This window comes from Rhea americana, unplaced genomic scaffold, assembly GCF_003343005.1.
Source record: "Rhea americana isolate MKP2758 unplaced genomic scaffold, rheAme1 scaffold_46, whole genome shotgun sequence".
Classification (NCBI taxonomy): domain Eukaryota; kingdom Metazoa; phylum Chordata; class Aves; order Rheiformes; family Rheidae; genus Rhea; species Rhea americana.
Window position 1 is genome coordinate 4,240,959 of NW_028186601.1, and position 22,454 is coordinate 4,263,412.

The 22,454-nt window shown below is 41.6% G+C and overlaps 1 protein-coding gene across 2 annotated transcripts in view; it reads left to right on the forward strand.

Annotated features, from left to right (window-relative positions):
- Nucleotides 1-4,119: 4,119 nt before the first annotated feature.
- DPYS (dihydropyrimidinase) overlaps nucleotides 4,120-22,454 on the forward strand; it is a 29,961-nt gene continuing 11,626 nt past the window's right edge. The window contains exons 1-8 of one of the 2 annotated variants that reach the window (XM_085316240.1): nucleotides 4,120-4,185; nucleotides 4,772-5,044; nucleotides 9,421-9,579; nucleotides 11,878-12,057; nucleotides 13,839-14,028; nucleotides 18,276-18,432; nucleotides 19,312-19,453; nucleotides 21,422-21,564. In XM_085316240.1, coding sequence (XP_085172366.1) covers nucleotides 4,120-4,185; nucleotides 4,772-5,044; nucleotides 9,421-9,579; nucleotides 11,878-12,057; nucleotides 13,839-14,028; nucleotides 18,276-18,432; nucleotides 19,312-19,453; nucleotides 21,422-21,564 — 1,310 coding nt within the window. Of the gene's footprint in view, nucleotides 4,216-4,771; nucleotides 5,045-9,420; nucleotides 9,580-11,877; nucleotides 12,058-13,838; nucleotides 14,029-18,275; nucleotides 18,433-19,311; nucleotides 19,454-21,421; nucleotides 21,565-22,454 lie in introns of both variants that reach the window. The other variant, XM_085316242.1, reaches the window with a different exon arrangement.

Sequence of the window (22,454 nt, forward strand, 5' to 3'; positions counted from 1 at the left end):
TTAATAGGGCCTGATTCTCAAATCAATTTGCCAATTTGTGGGATCTGCAACTCTTGAGTTAGCTGTGAAGTTACAGGTAGGAAGACTCAAGATACTTGAGAGCAGGATCTGCAAAGACTAGCCTTAGCCATGAGGAAATCTAAGGAGGAGAGCTGAATCTCAAGCCCTATGCCTTACAGAAATGGAGATAATTAGGATTTTGAGCTATGCTACCCTTCATGCATTTAGGTGTCTTAAGTCATGTCAGCTCTTGTGCAACATACAAAAAGTGGAACTGAAAACTCTCATGCTTAACACAGTCTACTGTGATATGTGGGCTGGGGTTCATATCTCCCTCTGCACAGTTTGGGAGGAGGATTTGAGTAGAAACTGTTTGACCTGGAAAAAAAAATCCTTTACCACTACCACTAGCCCAAAAGCATATTTGGATGGGGGTTAGGTTTAGCTGACTTGGTTAGTGTGGTGCCAATAACAGCAAGGTCATGGGTTCAATCCCCGTATGGGCCACTCATTTGAGGGTTGGACTAGATGATCTCCAGAGGTCCCTTCCAACCTTACCAATTCTATGTGATTGTCTATGTCTGTTGCACAGACTCAGTAAAAAATACGTTCATTGTCCATAGGAGGAAACAGTGAGAATGTGACTACTGATCGGTAGTGTGGGCGCCAAGTTGGGAGATTCAGTTTTAAGTCTTTTATGCCAAAGAAAATTTAATAATTTGTTGATGCTATTCCACTTTTTAAGTCATTAAATATTCATTGGTACATTCATTTGTATTCAAGTACGTGAACTTGACTGCTGCATCCCACATGACTGCGCTGATGAGCGGGCAACAGAATCAGTCTCTACTCCTTTGCCACCCCTTCTCCTTACTTGACAAATATTACTTTATTTATACAACTGAAATTTGTATCTGAAGCACATGAATCTCAGGTCACCTGCAGCCCAGTTATTCAGGTACTCATTTGCACGGTAGGAGAAATGGTTCGCTGTCTCAGTGGCAACAGGGATTTGAAGAGTATCCCCATTGTTACCCAATCTAAGAACCTCCTTTTTGTCCTCACTCTCATGTTCACAGCTCCTGTCTCATCTCCAGGCATGTGGAGGAAAAGAAGGTGATCAGGAGTAGCCAGCATGGATTCACCAAGGAGAAATCCTGCTTAACCAATCTGATGGCCTTCAATGATGGAATGACTGGCTGGGCAGATGAGGGGAGAGCAGTGGACATTGTGTACCTTGACTTCAGCAAGGCTTTTGACACTCTCCTGTAACATCCTTCTAGATCAGCTCAGGAAGTGCRGGTTAGATGAGCAGACAGTGAGGTGGACTGAGAACTGCCTGAAAGGCAGAGCTCAGAGGGTCGTCATCAGTGGYRTGGAGTCTAGTTGGAGGCCTGTAGCTAGTGGCTTCCCCCAGGGCTCAGTCCTGGGTCCCATCCTGTTCAACTTTTTCATCAGTGACCTGGATGAGGGGACAGAGTGCCTCCTCAGCAAGTTTGCTGATGATACCAAGCTGGGAGGAGTGGCTGACACACCTGAGGGCTGTGCTGCCATTCAGAGAGACCTGGCCAGGCTGGAGAGCTGGGCAGAGAGGAATCTCCTGAGGTTCAACAAGGGTGAGTGCAGAGTCCTGCACCTAGGGAAAAATAACCCTAGGCACCAGGACAAGCTGGGGGCTGACCTCCTGGAGAGCAGCTCTGCAGAGAAGGACCTGGGAGTGCTGGTGGATGACAAGTTGACCAYGAGSCAGCAATGTGCCCTTGTGGCCAAGAAAGCCAATGGTCTCCTGGGGTGCATTAGGAAGAGTGTTGCCAGCAGGTCAAGGGAGGTGATCCTGCCCCTCTACTCAGCCTTAGTGAGGCCTCATCTCGAGTACTGTGTCCAGCTCTGGGCTCCCCAGTACAAGAGAGACATGGAGCTACTGGAGGGAGTCCAGCGTAGGGCTACAAAGATGATCAGAGGGCTGGAGCATGTGCCCTATGAGGAACGGCTGTGAGAGCTGGGCCTCTTCAGCCTGGGGAAGAGAAGACTGAGGGGGGATCTTAGCAATGTGTACAAGTACCTGAAGGGAGGGTGTCAGGGGGACAGGGGCAAACTCTTTTCAGTTGTCCTGTGTGACAGGACAAGAGGCAATGGGCAGAAACTGAAGCACAGGAAGTTCTGCCTGACCATGAGGGGGAATTTCTTCCCTGTGAGAGTGATGGAGCACTGGACCAGGTTGCCCAGAGAGGCTGTGGAGTCCCCTTCTCTGGAGATATTCAAGGCCTGCCTGGATGTAACCCTGTCTACCATGCTGTAGGTGACCCTGCTGAGCAGGGAGGCTGGACTRGATGATCTCAGAGGTCCCTTCCAACCTTACTGATTCTACGATTCTGTGATTCTTAGAAGAGCATAGTTTGACTTTACTCCTAGGTCTTGCTTTCCCCTACTTTTCATCTGAAGCTGCAGAAACACAAAYGTTCCTAGCTCATCAATCTCATTGTAATTATTCATCCAGAGGTCCTGCCTGAATTCTCATCACATCTCCCTGACACCAACTTTTTACCAGATGATGTGGTAGATGCAGGTAACTCCTTTCTGCCTGCCTGTTCCTGCCCCTTGGCCCTTGTGGCGTTCTGCTTTCCATTTTTCTCCTCTGCCCTGCATTTTCCAAATGAATTTTGACTTTCTTCTGTTGCCATGTGGTCACATGAAGCCAAGTGGGCTTTGTCCCAAAGCACAAAGGAGAGGCACAAGACAAGACCTTTTGGAACCAACAGCTACAAAGGCAGACTTCTGGTGCTGCTCTCCTACCCACTCGGAGAGAAAGAAGGAAGGTGGAACTCTGAACAAACGGGTGTTTTCTGTTATGTTACATTTAGTATCTTTATATAAGTCTCTTTTCGGTAGCTGCACGCTCTCGCAGCCCTGAGAGACAAAGGTTTTTCTCTTGACATCATGATCCCTGAACTGGAAGAAGTCAAGGAGATGAAGATGAAGGACAACAATTTCAGAGACCGACTTGAGCAGTGTCATTGCCAAGTAAGAAAAGCCAGTGTTGCTGAAGAAAAGAAGCAGAAAATTTCGTAGCAAAAGCATTCAAAGACAGGGTAGAGCCATGCTACAAATGAGCTCCTTTCTTTTTTTAAGGGGAAACTCTCCCAGTGATTAGTCCTTTCCAACAAAATATAATATGTTCTTACATATCCTTTTGTGCCAAGAAGCATCCAAAAGCAAAGATCCAAGCTGAAAATTAAGAGTAGAGAAAGTTAGCAGATGTAAAAAGGGCACACTGCATGAAGACATCCACAGCTTGCTGAAAGAAGGACAGTTTCACGGGAAACTGTAGTACCAGGGCACTACAGAGATCAAATTCATGGAAACAGTACTAGTAATAATCTATGCTTAAAAATTAAAGTAAACATGCTTAGCTAAAAAAAGGAGTAACAAGTATCATACATATATACCCTCTATTTAGATGTTTTCTCTACATATGTATATGTAAAATTAGCATATATTATATGCTAATTAGGCCAGTATTTAGCGCTCTGGTGGATGTTTACTTAAAAGCTACAGGACCTACCAGTATCTAATTGCTTTTCTTGCATCCTGTATCACAGAGTATAGTTCCAGTTATGCTATTCATTGCGACGTGTGACAATTCAGCTTATTTATTAATGTGACACRCGTGCAATTTTAAAGGGAAGCAACTGTTTGAAAGGGTCGAGATAGGAGTTTCAAGAGAGCTCTGACTGAGTCAGGCGTTTCCCTTTGAAATCAGGAAAAAAGAAAAAGAGGACACTCAAAGTGTCTTGTTGAGTTTATATATAAAAGATATATTTATTTCCTGATTACTCTTGGTGTTCGTACTAGTCTCCTTGACTTTTAATGGTGTTAAGACCGAGGGAGGCTGATCTGTAAATGCGGCGGTCGCAACAGCACTTTTAGCACAGGGCGGCTGAGGCTGACGGGGCCTCTGGAGACCACCAAATGGCGGGGGCGGGCGGGCGCCGGGTCTGTGTGGGCACAATGGCCCCTTCTGAGGCGACGGAGGCGCCCGGCCGCCCTGGCCACAGCCTTCGGCGGGGGGAGCGGGAGCCTTCGGCAGGGAGAGCGGGCGCCTCAGGCGAAGCAGACGCCATGGAGCAGAGCACGACGTACCGCAAGATGATTTTCATGTGGTCTTCCGACGGCGGCCGCACTCCCGCCGAAAAGCCTCCCGCCGAAAAGCCTCCTGTGGCCGAAAAGCAGCCTTCGCCTCAGCCGTCCATAGTCAAGGTGACACCGTTTGTCCCTCCAGACAAAGCGCCCGGTTACGTTTCTCCCGGCGGCTGGCGCAGTTCGAGGGGGGCCGCGCCCGGGCGCGGAGGAAGGGGCCGCGGCTCGGCCAGCCCTTCCCCAGTCCCCGTTTTCAAAATGGCGCGTCAAAGCCCCGGCTGCGGAGGGCAGCGCTGGCAAGCGGCCAGGGCCCGTCTGGGCACCACATGCGGCTCGGCCGCAGCCAACGTCTCCCGAGCGCCTCGTCCCGCTTGCRCTCGCTGAGGCGGATCGCGGGGGCAGCGGCAGGACGTGCGCTGTGCCAGGGCCTCGCCGGGGGCGGTAGGCGGAGCTGCGGGAGGTAGCGGAGGCCGCTCCTCTGGCAGCTGTATAAACACCRCCGCGCCGCGCACGCCTGGGGCCACTGGCAGGTAACCCGGTGCGGCAGGCGACACGGGGCAAAGTGGGGCAGCACGGTGCCTTTGGGGAAGGGAGCTGAGGCCTCGCGCTGACCTCGCAGGTGCCTGAAGAAGAGCCGATGCCATCCCAAACGGTGGCGCAGCAGAGGCTTTTGATCAAGGGCGGCAAAGTCGTCAACGATGACCRCTCCATGGTGGCCGACGTGTACGTGGAAGATGGAGTGGTGCAGCGCGTGGGACCCAACCTGCACCCCGAGCCACCCTCAGGGCTCCTCGTAGTGGACGCAACCAACAAGCTGGTGATCCCTGGAGGCATCGACACGCATACRCACATGCAGTTCCCTTTCATGGGCAGCAGGTCCAAAGATGACTTCTACACGGGAACGAAGGTAGGTGCGCCTGCAGCAGGTTATCTGGGCTCCCTCRCAGGCTTTGCTAGGTGAGGGTGGCAGGTGTTAGCACAGCCGCTTCCCTCAGCAGTCACAACCTCGAGTGTGGCTGACAGTCCAGCAAGTGACCAGCGCCGCGCTTCTCTGAGCAAAGGTTAACTAAAGCAACATTTTAACTCCCCTCAGTGCATTGCAGCACCTCTGTGGTAATCTGATCGTTCTCTCCCGTTAGCATGGGGGCAATGAACGGTTTTTCTCTGTCATTCATTTTTACCCTTAGTGTTTCTCTCAGTAAAAGTCTGGTTCGAATATACTTTCTAAAAGTATCTAATTTCTCCCAGTTTTGCACTTGGAGTCTTGTTTTTCTTCTTTTTTTTCAACTTTTTAGTTGATATTACATCAACAGCATTGGCAGTGTATCAGTTGCTAGCATTAGCAATGCATCATCTTCATACAGTGCAGACACTCATGCAGAGCTCCCTGAAGTTTGTAAGCCAGCTTTCTCGATGCCTTGGCGTGGAGGCTGGAGTCCTTTGCCCACAGCCATCTCTTGAAGGCATTGCCAGCGTATAGGCTTGTGTGTTAGTCATCATCCTCTGAGAGGCTCTGTAAAATAATTGAAATAAGAAGCTAAATTCAGTTCATTTTAACAAATGGCACAATGTAGTAATTGCTCAACTATTAAGACCCTGTCAGGTTTGCAGTCCTGCTTACACTGACCCTCCTCTAACAGGCAATTTCATTTCCTGCTTGTCTCATCAAGTCATCAGTATTGTAGGGAGAACTACAAATGACTTGTATGTTATCCTTAAATTACAGGCATATTTCTTTCAATAACAATATTTACTCCAACTCATGATAGATTTGCTGCTAGTGCTATAATGTATGGAAATATTTYACACTGCATAGTCTTAAATACTAGATTTTTTTCTTCTCAATGASCAATAAGAATATCGACACTCATTAAAATAAACTAAATATTCTACTGAATTTTGGCAAAAAATTATTTTGTCTGTCGCAGTAGATCTTTTCTACTGTAGCAAAATGGTTGCTATGTCAAACATATAGTGTCTAAATCAGACAAAATAAGATGTAAAGGAAGACTGCAATATTGAATTTCCATCTCCAGAAGTGATAGTTGGAAAAGGATTTTAAATTTGATCATGGTATATTTTTTCCTCAAATGTGGACTCTTCCACAGCTACATGGTAGAAATGACAGAATAAATAACAATCAATCTAYTATTATATGAGCCTCACAACTTTCTTTTTCCAATATCTGTAGATAGGCAAGATTTTTCAGAAATATTTTCGTTACCAACATGGCTCCCACAAGGCACTTCTGATCTCCAAGCTGCTTTCTATGATAATGGATAGAAAAAAACGAAGTCCACAGTGTCTGTTCCGCTGGTATATAAACATCACAAAATAGATTTCCTCATTGAATGAAATGCAGAATTAGATTTCTGGAATACTTAGGTTTATATGATTTACAGTACACAAATAAATATCGAAATGTCCTTTTCTGCAACAATCCTTTACTTCTTTGTGAAGACTGTTTTTCTAAACTGATTATSAGCAATGTATTTAGAAATTTGAGATCACAAAAGAAATCAAATAAATATGACTTGAACTCTGAAGCTTATACTGGTTGACAGAAAAAAACGTGTAAAAGAAAGCAAAAACTATGGCTTTCTTTTAAGATGCCTGCTGAAGGTGTAATGGATCTAATTTTTAAAGTGCCTTCCTTGACTTTAAGAGAACCAAAGCTGCAGACTAACACAGATGTTGTTGCCTACACCGTGAAAACTTAAATTAGGTGAGATACCTAACTCCCAAAAAAAGATGGTAGTTTGAGGTAGCATGCTGGTTTTTTGAATCACTCTTTGGAGGTACTGTACAGGACAGGTGCAAGATCTCTACTGCGTACACAAAGCAGGACATCACTTAGATGCCTAAAAGAAGATCTAGATCCATACTAGTGATCAGATGTCTAAAAGCTAGATGTTGTGGACATTCTTGACCTAGGTCAAAGTGTGGAAAGTGTTCAGAGCTATTATGACACAAGGTCATAATCTAACAAATATTTTAGCAAGAGGATCAGAGAGCCGAAGTTGTGTGCCAGCTAATTGCAAAATATGCTACAATGATTAGCTAAGATTTATTTTTCCAGTTGAATAAATAAAGGTACAGAGCACCTCTATTTACAAATGTTATGGGGAAAAAAAATAGACTTTCAGTGAAAATATGGGGCTGATGTCACTTTTTTTTTTCAAGTTTACAAATATTCTTTAATTTTAGATCCTGTTTTACAAATAAGAAGCCAGGTTGTGTTGTTGAAAAAATGTTGACAGTTTGAGCATATTTCCTGGACAAAATATTTTGTTGAATTCATTTAAATTAATTCAGATTCATACATGCTTATGTCACTCTCCAAAATTCTGCAAATGATTTGTTCATTCCTGTGGCAGTGTATTTGCTATTTTTCTCCTAATTGCTATCTGAAGACAGGTATCCGAAATGTATAAAACCAAACAAGCTGTTACTTAAAGACCTGTCCCCTGCATGGTGGCAGGCAAAATATTTTTTTAATTAAAAAAAAACTAGAACTTTGTGAAGAAAGATCTATGTGCTTTAATGAGAACAGAGTTAAGCAGGCATCTTCTAGAGAAAAAAAAAAAGAGGAAACTGATCTAGAATTTGGAATAGTAACGTAGCATGAATTTGAACTGCGTATGTTTTAATCTGAATTASTTGTAACTGTTAAGCAAAGGGATATTCTTTGGCATAATACAGTCTGAGAATTTCTGTGACTTATTTAGAAGATTCCAAAAACTACAGCAAAGGAACTGCTATATATTGGATCAGGCAGGATCTGGACTGGATCTGATAGTGACCACTGAAGATTTTTCAAAGGAATAAAAGTAGTAGTCAGTTGTCCATAAAGGAGAGGGAAGGTTTTTGGTACCTCATAACCGAATCATAGAATCACAGAATCAGTAAGGTTGGAAGGGGCTCTGAAGATCATCTAGTCCAACCTCCCTGCTCAGCAGGGTCACCTAGAGCATGTTAGACAGGGTTGCATTCAGGTGGGATTTTTTTTTCGTTACTCCCCACGCTTTAATATTTACTTAAACAGTGAGATAGCAGAACAGAAAATTCYATGCACAAGGGCTTCACATTCATGAGAAAACTCTTCCTGTTGTACCTCATAGGATGAATTGAACATAAATTCTCCTCCTCACACTCAAAAGTCTTTCCACCCCTAGTCATTGCTCCAAGAGTAACAACTTTGAAGTGTGAGTAGCAGCTCTACAGCAGACGAGCAGGTGATACCTCACAAGGGTACTGACACTCTGACAGCTAAATGCATCTCTTCAGCTCGTTGTTTATGGGGAGGGCAAGCTCTTCTGCCTCAGGGGTGCACTTCCCTCCTGGATCATGGCCGCTAGGCGCTAGACTGGGGCGCCATGAGGTCGATGTCCGTGAGGTTTTGGGCCACCCAGATGCCAGCGGCAAAGAGCCCCAGGTTCATCAGCAGGTTCCTGTGGAAGTCGCTGCAGTCGGTGGTGAAGTGCAGGGCGCTCCGCAGCCACCCATGCGGTCCCTATGGCACTGCCAGCCCACCCACTGCCACCACCACCATGCCGCCTGTCCAACAAAACATACATGAGATTTCCTTTCTAAGTTATTTACTTGCAGATGTTTACATGGAGGATGTAAATATCTCATCCTTTCCGGAAACCTGTTGTGCATGGAGGTTATTGAGGAGTTTGTACTAAATGATTCTCTGCAAGGACAAAATACTTTTAAAATACTTAAAATCCTTTTGGTTTTAGACAAGACTTTGGGGATTTTTACACTGAATCAAACTTTCAAATTGATTTTTTTTTCAGTTAAGCTCCCTTATTCAAAGGTATTGTGTATCTGTCCCTTAATGTTTTCCTGATACACAAGCTTGTGTTCCCACCTAAACACTTTCTTCYGACACTGATAGAACATTTCTCAAGTTGATTATGGTTTTCTGGTGCTTTTTTTCCTCTGTTTTCCCATCTGCTTAAGGAAACTGATGCGTGAATGCTGCAGACTTCTCTCCAAATCTTTGATAAGATTTTGGAAGTGTACAAAAACTTCTTTTCTCCATGATCCTCCTGAGTACTTTCTTGAGATGTCAGGTGCCAACATTCTTCTCAAAGGAACCCAAATAAATTTCTACAATCATTTTGCAAGTTCAGGATTCACTTAAGGAAACTTTTCAGTGGCTTTTGGCTTTTYGGTGTATCAGGATTAATGGCAGCATAGGGGATTGGAGAGGTTGAGAGAAAATATGCAATATTTTTCTCACTAATTTGCTAAAAATAACTTTCTTGCTTTCAGGCTGCTATAGCAGGAGGCACAACTATGATCATCGACTTTGCCATCCCTCAGAAAGGCTGCTCTCTTATTGAAGCCTTTGATACTTGGAAGAGCTGGGCAGACCCTAAAGTCTGCTGTGATTATGCACTGCACGTGGGAGTTACGTGGTGGAGCAACAAGGTAGGCACAAAGCTGATTATATCGACCTCGTGAGTCCATATGGTGCATACATTGAATTTTTCCTCATGTGGAAAATATAGCTTGCTGGCACAGTTACATTTAGTATATTTTCATACTACATTTGAAATAGCCCACACCTTTCTAAAAGTACATTAAAAAAAAGTCTATAGATAACACATATTCTCAGATGCTATTTCACGAACTCAAAGTCATAGCCAGGGAAAAGGAAAAAGCCTATGCACCGTGATCAAGACTAGGGAGGACAAGGGGACAAGAGGTGCTTGTGTAAACTATGCTTTGTATTCCTTGAACACTTTATATTCCTGCTGATTCTCAGAGTTTTATTCTATTTTATTTTTTTAATAAAACTATAATGAAAAATGTGATACTTAACTGTATTTTCAAAGGAATAGTTTTATTCCTGACTGCAGTATTATCTCTTTAAAGTAAAGCAAGATTAGAGCTAGCAATTTCTTGAATGAGAGATTGTCTAGAAAATCTTTTTGGAACTGAAGTATGGAGAATCATTCTGGTTATACGAATATTTACTGATTGCATGAAAACTCTCCTGGGTAAATGAACTTTTCGGGTATTTAGCATCTATCTGAACCTGATCTATGCTTTAAAGGACCACTTTGGATCSTAAGAGAACTTGCATCAGTATATAAATATATTAAGTAAAGTCTGTTTTTAAATATGAAGTATGAATACTTTCTTCAATTTTTAACATTTGAAATATAGAAACCAAAGCCTTCCCTCTGTAAATGCCATCTTTGTTATTCTGTGYGCTGAGCACTTAATAGACTGAACCCAGTTTATAGCCAAGACTGAAAGAATTAGAAAAGTCCTGTGTTTTGCAGCCGTAAAAGACCTGAATAAAGTATTTGAAGGCACTTTAATATTTCATGCACTTCTCATTTGCTATTATGTCATCAAGATTTAAATTCTTGATAAAAATATACATTCTTTAGAATGTCTTCCTTTGATCAAGGTAGTTATGAAGAAAAAAAAAGATATTTTAGTTTTCTGCTTCCATATTTGTGTCAGAGCAGAGTCCTGTGCCAGGTATTTATRTGTTTGACAATTCCCACTGAAGATACACTGCTTCTCTCTTCTCTTCCTCTTCTCTTCCACTTCTCTCTGTTTTGTTTTTCCCTGAACAAGTTTCTGACATATCCAGTCATACTATTAGAGAAACAATGAAAAAATAATGATTTACTTTTCCAAAGAAATTCAACTCAAGGTAACTGTAATAGCATCACAGATATAAACCAGTTGCTGTCACCATCATTTTATGGAGAGGGGAAAGTCAAAGTTAGGCCACGAATGGTTATAATTAACTTGCTGTGCCATTGTAGATTCCCCTTGAAGGCATCCTAGGGCAATGCTTTCACATGGGTCCACTCAAAGCCAGGGAGCAAATGCAGATCTTAAAGTTTTCCCCAAGAACTAAGCAAAACTTGATTGCTCGTGCTCTTTCATAGACAGAAATGTGACTCCAAGATTAGGTGGTGGTCAAGAGGATATTTCACCATGTTAAGTCTAACCAGTGAGAGCCCATTTGATCATCAGAACAAATTTGATATACATGAGGAAGATMTTAAGTTGAGAAAAGATTTGGAGACAAGAAACCTTTGGCTAAAATCTACATCTTTCTTCCTTTTGGACAGGCCCTTGTTTTGCTGGGCTTTTCAGACTCTGCAGAACCAGGGAATCCCATGAAAGAGTTCATGTAAGAAAGGAATGAGGCACATATACAGTTTTAGAGGCATTTTGTTTGGGGCCAAAGTATTTCAAAGGACTGAGTATTATTTAGAGTCAGGAGATAACTCTAGAAGATAGGATCCTTTCTATCACTCTGTTATTTGCCAGAAGATGCACCCTATTAGGATCAAATCCTGAAAACCWAATTTGCACAAATATCCATATTCTATCCTATGAATTAGATGCACTGATGGTGATATTTGACAGGATGTTTTCAGCATCAAGAGGTTTTCATTGGAATAAAATTCTGCTTCAAGCTCTTTTGTAAAAAGTGTTCTGTTCCTGCAGTTAGCTTGTGCCTCCAATACTTGTGCTACAGTGGTGCTGATTTATAAACTTTGAGAAGCAATTTGATGCAACAGAAATAGTATTAATCAACCTTTAAATATTTCACTTGGACTGTTTGGGCTGAGTATGTGTTTGATGGGTGAGTAAAGGCTGTTTATTGGTTCCCGTTACATTTTCTTTATACAAAATCATTAACAAATGAAATAAAATATTGCTGTTTTGTGAGAATTGTTGGATATCTTTCAGGTGAAGGAAGAAATGAAAAGTCTTGTCCAAAGCAAAGGTGTCAACTCCTTCAAGATGTTTATGGCCTATAAAGATCTATACATGATCAATGATGAAGAATTATATGAAGCTTTTTCCCAGTGTAAGGAACTTGGAGCAATCGCCCAAGTCCATGCAGAGAATGGGGAATTAATTGCACAGGTAGGCGTTTGACATTTTTTCCATCAAAGTAATGTCTGAACACTTCAATAGATCACAGAATCACAGAATTGGTAAGGTTGGAAGGGACATCTGGAGATCATCTAGTCCAACCTCCCTGCACAAGCAGGGTCGCCTAGAGCATGTTGGACAGGGTTGCATCCAGGCAGGTTTTGAAAATCTGGTCAACCTGTTCCATTGCTCTGTCACTCTCACAGGAAAGAAATTCCTCCTCATATTCAGGTGGAACTTCCTGTGGGTCAGTTTTTGCCCATTGTCTCTTGTCCTGTCACTGGGCACTACCGACAAGAGCCCAGCCCTGTCCCCGTGACACCCTCCCTTCAGACACTTACACACATTGATAAGATCTCTCAGTCTTCTCTTCCCCAGGCTGAAGAGGCCCAGCTCTCACAGCCATTCCTCACAGGGCACATGCTCCAGCCCTCTGATCATCTTTGTAGCCCTGCGCTGGACTCCCTCCAGTAGCTCCAAGTCTCTCTAGTACAGGGGAGCCCAGAACTGGATGCAGTACTGGACATGTGGCCTCACTGAGGCTGAGTAGAGGGGCAGGATCACCTCCCTTGACCTACTGGCAACACTCTTCCTAGTGCACCCCAGGAGACCATTGGCTTTCTTGGCCACAAGGGCACATTGCTGGCTCATGGTCAACTTGTCATCCACCAGCACTCCCAGGTCCTTCTCTGCAGAGCTGCTCTCCAGGAGGTCAGCCCCCAGCTTGTCCTGGTGCCTAGGGTTATTTTTCCCTAGGTGCAGGACTCTGCACTCACCCTTGTTGAACCTCAGGAGGTTTCATCCGTACCATCACTGTAAGATAGGATAATGCTTTTTCTCCCTCCATTTTGCTTGTAGGAAGCTGAGGAGAAATGTCCAGGATCATAAAGGATAGGCCAGAAAATTGTAACCTGGAGTCCTGAGCTCAAGATAGACAGGAGGCAAATGATATTGTTATACTGCTGATAAAGAAAGCTTCAATTAGAGATTGACCATGGGTCAGGTCAAATGGGGAAGACTTGGTCAAGTGCTTACACATCAGATATATGGTGCCTAACCCTAGGTCTCTTCAAATGTCATCAGCTTGTCTATCAGGAGTGAAGCCAGAAGCATGGAGGAAATTTCACTGACTAGGAGCAAAAGTCTCCACGTCCCTCTATGCGTGTCTAGCCTCAGTTCATTCTACTCCTCAGTATTGCCATCTTAGTGCTATATGGTGAGACTTGGAGTACAGACTACATTCCTGGTGTCTTTGAGTTTTTTCAACTGTTCGAGTCCAAGACACTTTCACTCTACCACAGTGAAAAGAAGTGAATTTACTGCTCAGTAATCTAAGATCAGCAGAGCGCTAGTTCCTGGAACATAGCAGGGACAAAATCTTACACATCTTAAAACCTCAGAGATTCATTCAGCGGCTCTAAGGATGTGTCTTTGACTTAGTAAGGATCATTCCATCTTCCCAAGGAGAGTGTAATGTTGTCATCTCAGTTACTGACTGAGATCTTTCAAYTGTATATATTAAGAGAAGGTAGGTTTTTCAAAAGCAGCAATTTATCCTTGAAAGCCAGTGGAACATCTTCTCTGAAGTCACTTAGGCATTCTGAGACCTGGATTTATTGTAAGATAAATTCTCTGGAGAAAAACACCATATCTGACTTGCTCTTACTCAGTACAGCTACAATGRCTGGTTTAGGACCCACCTGGCTGGCTGCACATCCTGTATACCATGCTGCACTTTAACCAACTATAACATGTATTTCTGTGGTGTCTAGGGTGCAAAGAAGATGCTGGCCATGGGAATAACTGGCCCTGAAGGGCATGAGCTGTGTCGTCCTGAAGAAGTGGAAGCCGAAGCTACACAGAGAGCAATCACCATAGCAAATGTTACCAACTGCCCCCTTTTTGTAGTGCACGTAATGAGTAAATCTGCAGCAARGGTGATAACTAATGCACGAACAGAAGGTAATAACTTCTTTCAAGCTTGTGCCCTGGCATGGGAGGAAAGGAAAAACAAACATAAGATAGTGTCCTACTCTGCCTAGTGCCGTAACCCTTACAGTATGGGTTAGAATATTTTTTGGAATGGGATGTCTAAAGCACGTGTGTGTGTTTTGGGGGCTTGAGGGAAGCTAAACAATGTGAAAGAACAGCAACTGGTGTTGAGACTTTCCCTTCTCCCCAGAGCAACCTTTTCTCCTTCATACTGTACTTCCAAGGTCAGAGTAATGGCCAGGATAGCATTTCTGCATTAGAAATAATGTGACTAGTCCGAGACAACATGTGCTCTGCTATTCCCCTAATTCAAATTACCATCTGTAGGCCTTTACCAGTTATTTAGATGAGAAAGGTTGTCACAGCGACCATTCCATGTTTTTACAGACATGGTACCATGACCAGGACTCCTAGTTACTGCACACTTACAAATCGTGGTGATGATGAAAGCATACAAAAACCCAGATTCCCTACAGGAGAGGATTTTGCACTGCAGGACTCATAAGTGGTTCTGGCCTGCCCAGGGAGCCTAGCCCTAGGACCATCTGCTGGCCAGATTTAAAGAAGTCTGCAGGCTATAGGGATTGAGGATGATTTACATCCTCATCTGTAAATTGACCCAGAGCTGCACTTGGAGCAACAGCACTGTAAGTGGATATTATATGGGTAGAAGAAACAGGACTTCTATTGGTAGAAGGAACAGGAAACAGGGCCTATGATCTGGTTCCTGATTCTTAATGAATTATTTGTCCTTGTTATCTTTTCTCATCTCAGCTTGCATTTATCTGATCCGGCATGACTATCACAGGGATATCAATTTCTTTATCTCTCAAATTTAGATAATGTTTACACTGAGAGCCTTGATTACTGGTATCAATGCAGAATTTGAGAGCTTGCATTAAAGTGATGTCAAAACCAGCATGATATCATTGTACTAATATAGATGGATTTTACCTGGAAAAATGTATTGGCTTTGATTTCTAATATGACTCTTTCTTGATTCAAGTTTGTAGAGGAATCTTTTGCTGTTTAGTAGCAGATTTTTTGGTACTGTGCTGTTTTAGTTTTCTCCACTAGATGACACTGCTGCTGGTAATGTGGATTATATCCATCAGGGTACACTTTTACATTCAGGGGTGAAGTGTCAGCATCAGCTATGAGAAGCTATAATAACAGTTAAAATACCCAGATTGAAGGTGAAACACTAACTGTAAATATAAAAGGTCTAAGATAGCAGAGTATATTTTGCAATGCACTATACTAGTACAAAAATCTATGCTGATAGTAAATACTGTAAAATATTGTTAGGCATATGTTATATGAATAGTATGCTGTGCCAATATGATAAATAACTTGATAAAAGTGTGCTTCTTCAATGTATATAAAGAAAAAATTTGGCACATCTTACTGTGATTCAAATTGAATTTTATAGCCTCCAAGACTCATGCAATCAGAATAATCAATTCTTGACTTTACATACTAGAAAATATAATATCTCAGTTGCCATTTGTATACTTTTCAGGAAACAAAAATCAAAGTCTGATTAAGGAATTTCCAACAATAGCTAATATACTGCAAAGATAGGWACAACAGTTATGATTTTTAATGAGACTGATCGTATTAATTTTTAATGAGACTGACTGCATAAATTCTAGCAATTAAAATTTACTGCGTTTAGTTTCTGTAAAAATTGTTTTCCATTCTTCACTTAAAAGTAGGCATACTTCCAGACAAAAAAAAAAATTCTCAAAGTATTGCATGAATGACATACATAAATCCAAACATTTTACTAAAAGATACTCATTCAAACAGGTTAAAGCTACTCTAATATGAAAGCTTTTTAAAAATACAGAATAGAAAAAAAATTACAGTAAGACTCTCAAGTTTTTTCAGTATTCACTCTAATATAATTTATTCATTTTTATTCAAGATTATTTTTCTGTCTTTTGATGCTCGTTTCTTGGTATTTGCAATTCTGAATTTCCATGTTCCTTCCCAAGCACTTAGCATGGAATGTGTGGGTGCGTCCACAGTGTGTGGATGCCTCTTCCTGCCTGCCTGTGTCAGAAGAAAATTGATCTCCGTTTGCATTCTATCACTGAGGGCAAAAGTCTCTATTTTCTGGGTCATAGTATGCCATCAGAGTTGAAGCACTGCTTCTAGAATTGTGTGAGATGGTGATTTTTCTTGTCAAAAATTTAAGTCAGAGCCCAGTGCTGCTTCATCCCTCATTTAGCTGTAGAAGGTAAACAATCATAGTATAGCTAGAGACTGAAGGCCTGATCCAGAGTTTGCTGAAGTCAGTAAGCACATTTTTTTTGGCTGCAGTGAACTTTGCCTCAGACCTTAAAGGCTAAAGCACAGATGTATGGACAATAAACAGATACTAATTCTTATACTAGAATAAGAAAATTTCAGGGGAAATGCAGGTGACCTTCTTTCCTTCCCCTTACCTTCATGCCAAAATCAGCTATCTATGTCTTCTGTGRTCTCCAGCAATACCAACCATCATCTCAGTTGGCTGTTTTCAGGCAACAGAACACTTTCTACTTACTATTTTTTTGGAATGCAGAAAAACATAACAAATGGGAAGACCTGATTTATTACTGCATTACTCTAGTTTTACRCCTATAGGCACAAAAGAGCCTTAATGAAGCAGAAACTTAATATCATCCATACACTATTCAGTCTGGTGAGTCATGGTCCAAATCAAATGCAAAAATTGCAAAATCAGCAGAAGTGTCCAAATGTAGTCTGTTGAAGCTGCAGTGCTCAGAGTCAAAGCCACTCTAGGAAATGACTTGTATCCTTCCCACTCATGGGAGCAAGGGGAGTGGCTCAGGTCAAATTCTAACTGCAGAAATGCTGTCATGAGCTGTGGTACATGAGGCCTCCCACAGAAATTTAAGGAATGACACTATTGCAATTGGAAAAAAATTTGAAAAGAATTTAGCTCCTCAGAAATTACCTACTCAAATACAGCAGTCATAATCAAAAAGCTCATAGAAATACTATACTCTAGTGTACAAAGAGAAAACCTGATTTGCTTTGTTGTTTTCTGACAGTACATGTGAATGTCTATTCAGAAAGCCAGAAAAAGGTCAAAGTCTAGTCCCATGAACAGTGCTAATAGTACTGAAAAATTCTTCTCAGTGGTGGTAGCACTGAGCAATARCAGGCTGAGCTCTTGCTAGGGGAATTCAGAGATTGTTCTAATAAAATTGTCCTTGGCTTGTGAAGTGAAATGTGGGATCTGTAGGGAGATACCCACTGTCTGTAGAGGGCAGAGGATATTGAAACCTCATACTAAGATCCAGCAAGATCAACCTGCACCAAGAGTCCAATRAGCGAGTGTATGGAGTGCCAGCTTGCTCTGTTTTCTTGGTGACCGTCAAGAGAGTGGTGTAAGCCTGTTGCTTACAGATCAGCAAAGCAGCTGGACCACCTCCTTAGTGAGTGAGACATCTTGTTTCATCTCCCAGCTTGGTCYGAGGATTTTCAAATCCATGTTTTCTAGGAGGATGAAATAGTTAAAACCTGTTAGCTCTAACTAAAGGCTAATAGCTGGTCTGCATTGGGGTCCTCTTCTAATAAATCTGGAGTACTGTGCAGCGAAGAATTAAAGGTTAAAAATTTGAAAAGAATACTCAAGATGTTTACAGCTTTTTACTTTTGGAATGTTTTTACAGTCTTGAAATTTATGTCTGCTGCAATACTGTTCTTCCTGGTGAACGTGCCTGCAATTATAGCCTGACAGTTAAAAATACCACCTTCCACTGTCTGTGTGCTGTATATATAAACTTACATTGTTATGTAATCAGTAATTTCAGAGCATCAAATAGGTGATACCAAGCAATATACAGATCTTGAACATAATTAATGCAACTGAAGACTGTGTTTCCTTTGAAATCTAAATCACATGCCTAGCAAACAATATGTAAATCCATTATAATATGTCTGTCAACAATTTAATTAAAAAACTTTCCCAAATAATGTTATTCTGAAAAAAATACATTGGAAAATCAACAGCAAAATACTCAAATAGAGGTGCTATATTAGAGCTTAGTTTATTGTAGTCTTCCATATGTTGATGTTTAATTTGAAGCACGGCATTCAAATTTGAAATCATTGCAACCAAAAAAATCAGGAACAGAGAAAATACAAAATAAGAATTTTTATGTTAYTTGATTATGATAATGTTGCTCTGCATTTCTCAGGAAAGGTGGTTTATGGGGAGCCTATTGCTGCTAGTCTTGGCACTGATGGTACGAACTACTGGAATAAAGACTGGGCACATGCTGCAGGACATGTCATGGGACCTCCACTGAGACCAGATCCTTCTACTCCTGACTTTCTCATGAACTTATTGGCCAAGTAAGCAGATGAACAGACAATGACAGCTGGTGCCCMAAAAAAAGCAGTGAATTCTATTTGGATTATATAATAACAGGTTGATGCCCTGGAGATTTTCAAAGTACAGAATGTTACATTATCCGGAAGGAGAAATGGAAGGTGAAAGCATAGATGGAAAACATTTTTTGTTACAGAAGCCAGAATCTGTTCAGATTTTGTTTCTCTGAACTCTTATGTCCTTCTGTCTCTATTTGATTTTCATCAGTAAGGCTTGCCTTGCTAATATTGCAGCAAAATTTGAAACAGGACCAGTGAGGTTGCATTTCAGTGGGAAATCTATTAAAAATGTGGCCATAGCTAGAGATTCTGGGTTTTGCTCTCAACTCCCTTGTTAACTTGAAATGTGGATGCTACATAAAAACTAAGTATGCTGACTCTTGAAGGCAGGTAATGCAACCAAAAGGTAGAATTTGACCTGAAAGTCTGTGAAGGTATACCTGAACTGTCTGACTGACAGTTGTGCAAATCAGGAGTAATTTCATTGGGTGTGTGGAGTGACACAGTCTAAAATTGCTGTGAGGATGGAACCCAGCCCTTTGCTCTGGGCAATGTGTGACAGTCCCTCATTTGTGAGACATCTTTGTCRTATCCAAAGTAAATGAGTTATTTTGGGGATTTGGTCTCTTCGGCGGTGGGGGTTTGAAGAGAAAAGTGCTTCACAAGGAAATGACTGTCTCTACAAAGTTATTCTTCTTGGRGGAAGGGACTGAAGAGCATCTGGAAGCGCATATCAGCTCTTTTTTGCAGGAAGGATGGCTGGATCTGACCAGCGTGCTAATAGATTTTCCTATATGGTAATAGCATCTGCTCAGTTTCATAATGAATTTTGTTTCTCCATAGTGATGACCTATCTGTGACAGGGACTGACAATTGCACCTTTGACACATGCCAGAAAGCTCTGGGGAAGGATGACTTCACCAAAATCCCTAATGGAGTGAATGGTGTAGAAGACAGAATGTCAGTTGTATGGGAAAAGGGCGTTGTAAGTATATTATTGTATATCAGATGTGTGAACGTGAAAGTAATAGATAGTTTCAACGAAATATAATCTCTCAAAAGTATCAGCTCTTCAGTTTTATCAAGCGTATTTATCATAGTATAATTTCTTTGATCAAAGACCAGAAAAGATTCCTCACTAACACACACTTTATGGTGCTGGGAAATAGAAGAGGATTCTCAGTGCTTAGAAAATAGCACTACAGAATCTTCCCTTGCCTACTAGCAAAGGATTGGTATTGTTTTAGTAGTGGTGAAAAATACATTTGCTTGCAGCATTTTTGTCACAAGATGAAAGAAAAGTAAAAGGAGGGAGCTGCCTACAGTTCTGCCTTTTTCTGCACTGTTTTCTCCTCCCTGTTCTCTCTTGAACTCTGTTGGAGGAGCTTCCACCCTGAGTGTGTGGCTGTCAACTTCTGCTTTGTGTTTTAAGTGGAGGAAATATACTAGAGAAATGAAATGCTTCTCTGACTCACTTGTGATATGATGAGCACCTTCAAGCCCCATTGACTTTAAATTCTCACTGCCATCATGAGAATGGTCAGTGCTGCTCAGGACAATGCCCTTCAGGCTCTAAACAAGTATAAACGTGAAAGTTAGTGGCTAGTCTTTTCTCACAAGGGTAGCCTGGTGGGGGGGAGGGCACTCATGATTTGTTACCTACTGGGTGTCATGAGCTCTGACCAATTCAATACTGTTAAGTTCTGGAGACCCTAGTTATACTTTGTTATTATTACGATAGTGAAATCTTGCTGGAAATGCATTATATTCTACTTTGTCACTGTAAAATTATCTACATCACACAGGTTGGCTTGGTAAGGATGTAATTCAGCATTTTGCTTGTTTATCCCTACTTGGGATGCAGCTCCAGTTTGTATGTAGGAAGCAGACTTCTGCCAAAATTCACCTTTGGCATAGTATTACTAGTGTGATTGCTTAGGGTGTAAACCAGGATATAATTTAGCCTGTGCTTAGTGTGAAAATGAGACATAAATATGCACATCAGTACTGCTTTTAAACRGTGTAGCATCTCGGACAAAGTAATTCTTCAAAAGGTTCTTCAGTCAGTAATATTCTCTCTTTTTCTTACTTGTAAAATATTATACAGCTGTGACAGTTTGTCCATAAAGCTCCCGTCTCTTCTCACACACCATTATTTAGTACAGAAATGTTGATCACCTTCTTTCTGCTTTTCTTCTCAGATGACTGCTCACAGACCACCATATAAACRTATTTGCATGTTGGCACTCTGGTTTTAGACTCACCTACGCATAACATTCCTTCTGGCTTTCTGACCAAACAACACTCATGGAGACTGGATTAAATTTGTTAGATAGTAGTAGATAGTCCCAAGACACTTTATCTGTTATTGTTTGCCATTTCACTGATGTGCCTGACTCACAAACCTGTTTTTTTACTACATGATCTCAAACGTTTACTGAACAGTACTATCCTCTGCATTATTGCTAAAGGGATTTGCAAATCACCATTCCTGTATCATACATAGTGCCTTGCCTTTCCCTTATGATCTTCTAGAGTTTCATGTTCAGGTTATGATAGTCAGTTTGATATTCATATCTCCTTAATCTTTTATCACATCACGTTATCATGTACTTATTACAGACCCAAAGCCAGCCAAGTATATTGATTTCAGTTGATTTGGTCTGGTTCTATGAAGCATTTGGCTTTAAAGTAYGTATTTTTTTTCTTTTTGCTATAAACAAGTAAGAGGAAGTTGTCATATTCAGTGAAAGTATGTTGTAGTATGTGCATCAGAGACAAATAGTTATTTTTTGTATTTTAAACTCCTCAGTATGACATTCCCCCCCCCCCAAAAAAAAACATGATATTGGCAGAGGACTCCATCACTTATCCTAGCCTTTTTAACAACAGAAACATTTTTTTCATTCTTTGTTTAAAAAAATAATGACTTTGCTTTTGTACTCTTCTGCAGTACAGTGGAAAAATGGATGAAAACAGATTTGTAGCTGTTACCAGCACAAATGCAGCAAAAATCTTTAACCTTTACCCAAAGAAGGGGAGAATTGCTGTGGGTTCTGATGCTGATATCGTAATTTGGGATCCCAAAGCTACAAGGTAAGTCTGGGTAATTAATTTCTTCCAAGTAGCTTCTCTGTAGAAAAAAGAAACTCAAAGCATTTGTACAGCAACAAGGGTGAGGTTATGGCATTTTTTCTCAGTACTTCATGTGAATTATTTACAGGTTATTTGGCTCTTACAATAGTGTACATAAGCAGAGATCTTTGATCTCTAGATGGACTTTAAAAAATTCTCCTAGATTGCTGACTGAGTGCAAAAATAACAAGGTTTGTACATTACACTACCAGAGCTTGGTATCTTAAGRGTAAAAATAACCACTTTGAGACTTCAGATTAACTCTGTTAATCGCAAGAGTATGTTTAGCTTCCTCCCACTGCAAAGAGTAGGGAGAGGAGCCCATGTTCCTACAGAGACACCATTTGCAAGCCTGTGTTTTGAGCTTAAGGCTACTTCAGACAGGTACCCATTCCAGGGTGGTCAGGAGGAGTGCTGACCTCTTCTTGTCCCTCGATAGCTGGTAGAGCAGGCATAGTGGTAGAGCCAGGACTGACCTTAGCTCTGCAGCTCCAGCTCTACATGTTTATGCTTTTATTTAACAGCTTTCTGATCTTGTGCCCAGTGAATTTGCTAGACTAGAGCTTGTCACACAAACAACAGATGCAGGAAAGGTTTGCTGATCTCATTCCCTGAATGACTTGATGCCATGATCCATTTAATACTACAGAAAGCATGCAGTGTCTCTCTGGGAGCCTCAACTCAYGCAGCATATGCTGCACATTACAGCTAATTTCTGCCTTCAGATATATTCACATAACAGCCAGCTCCGTACTCAGACCCTGATGAACATCTCAAGGATTAAACCTCTTGGGTCTCCCCCTGGCTCCAGATCCCATCCTGGTTTTGTCTAAATTGCCTGTAAATCCTCC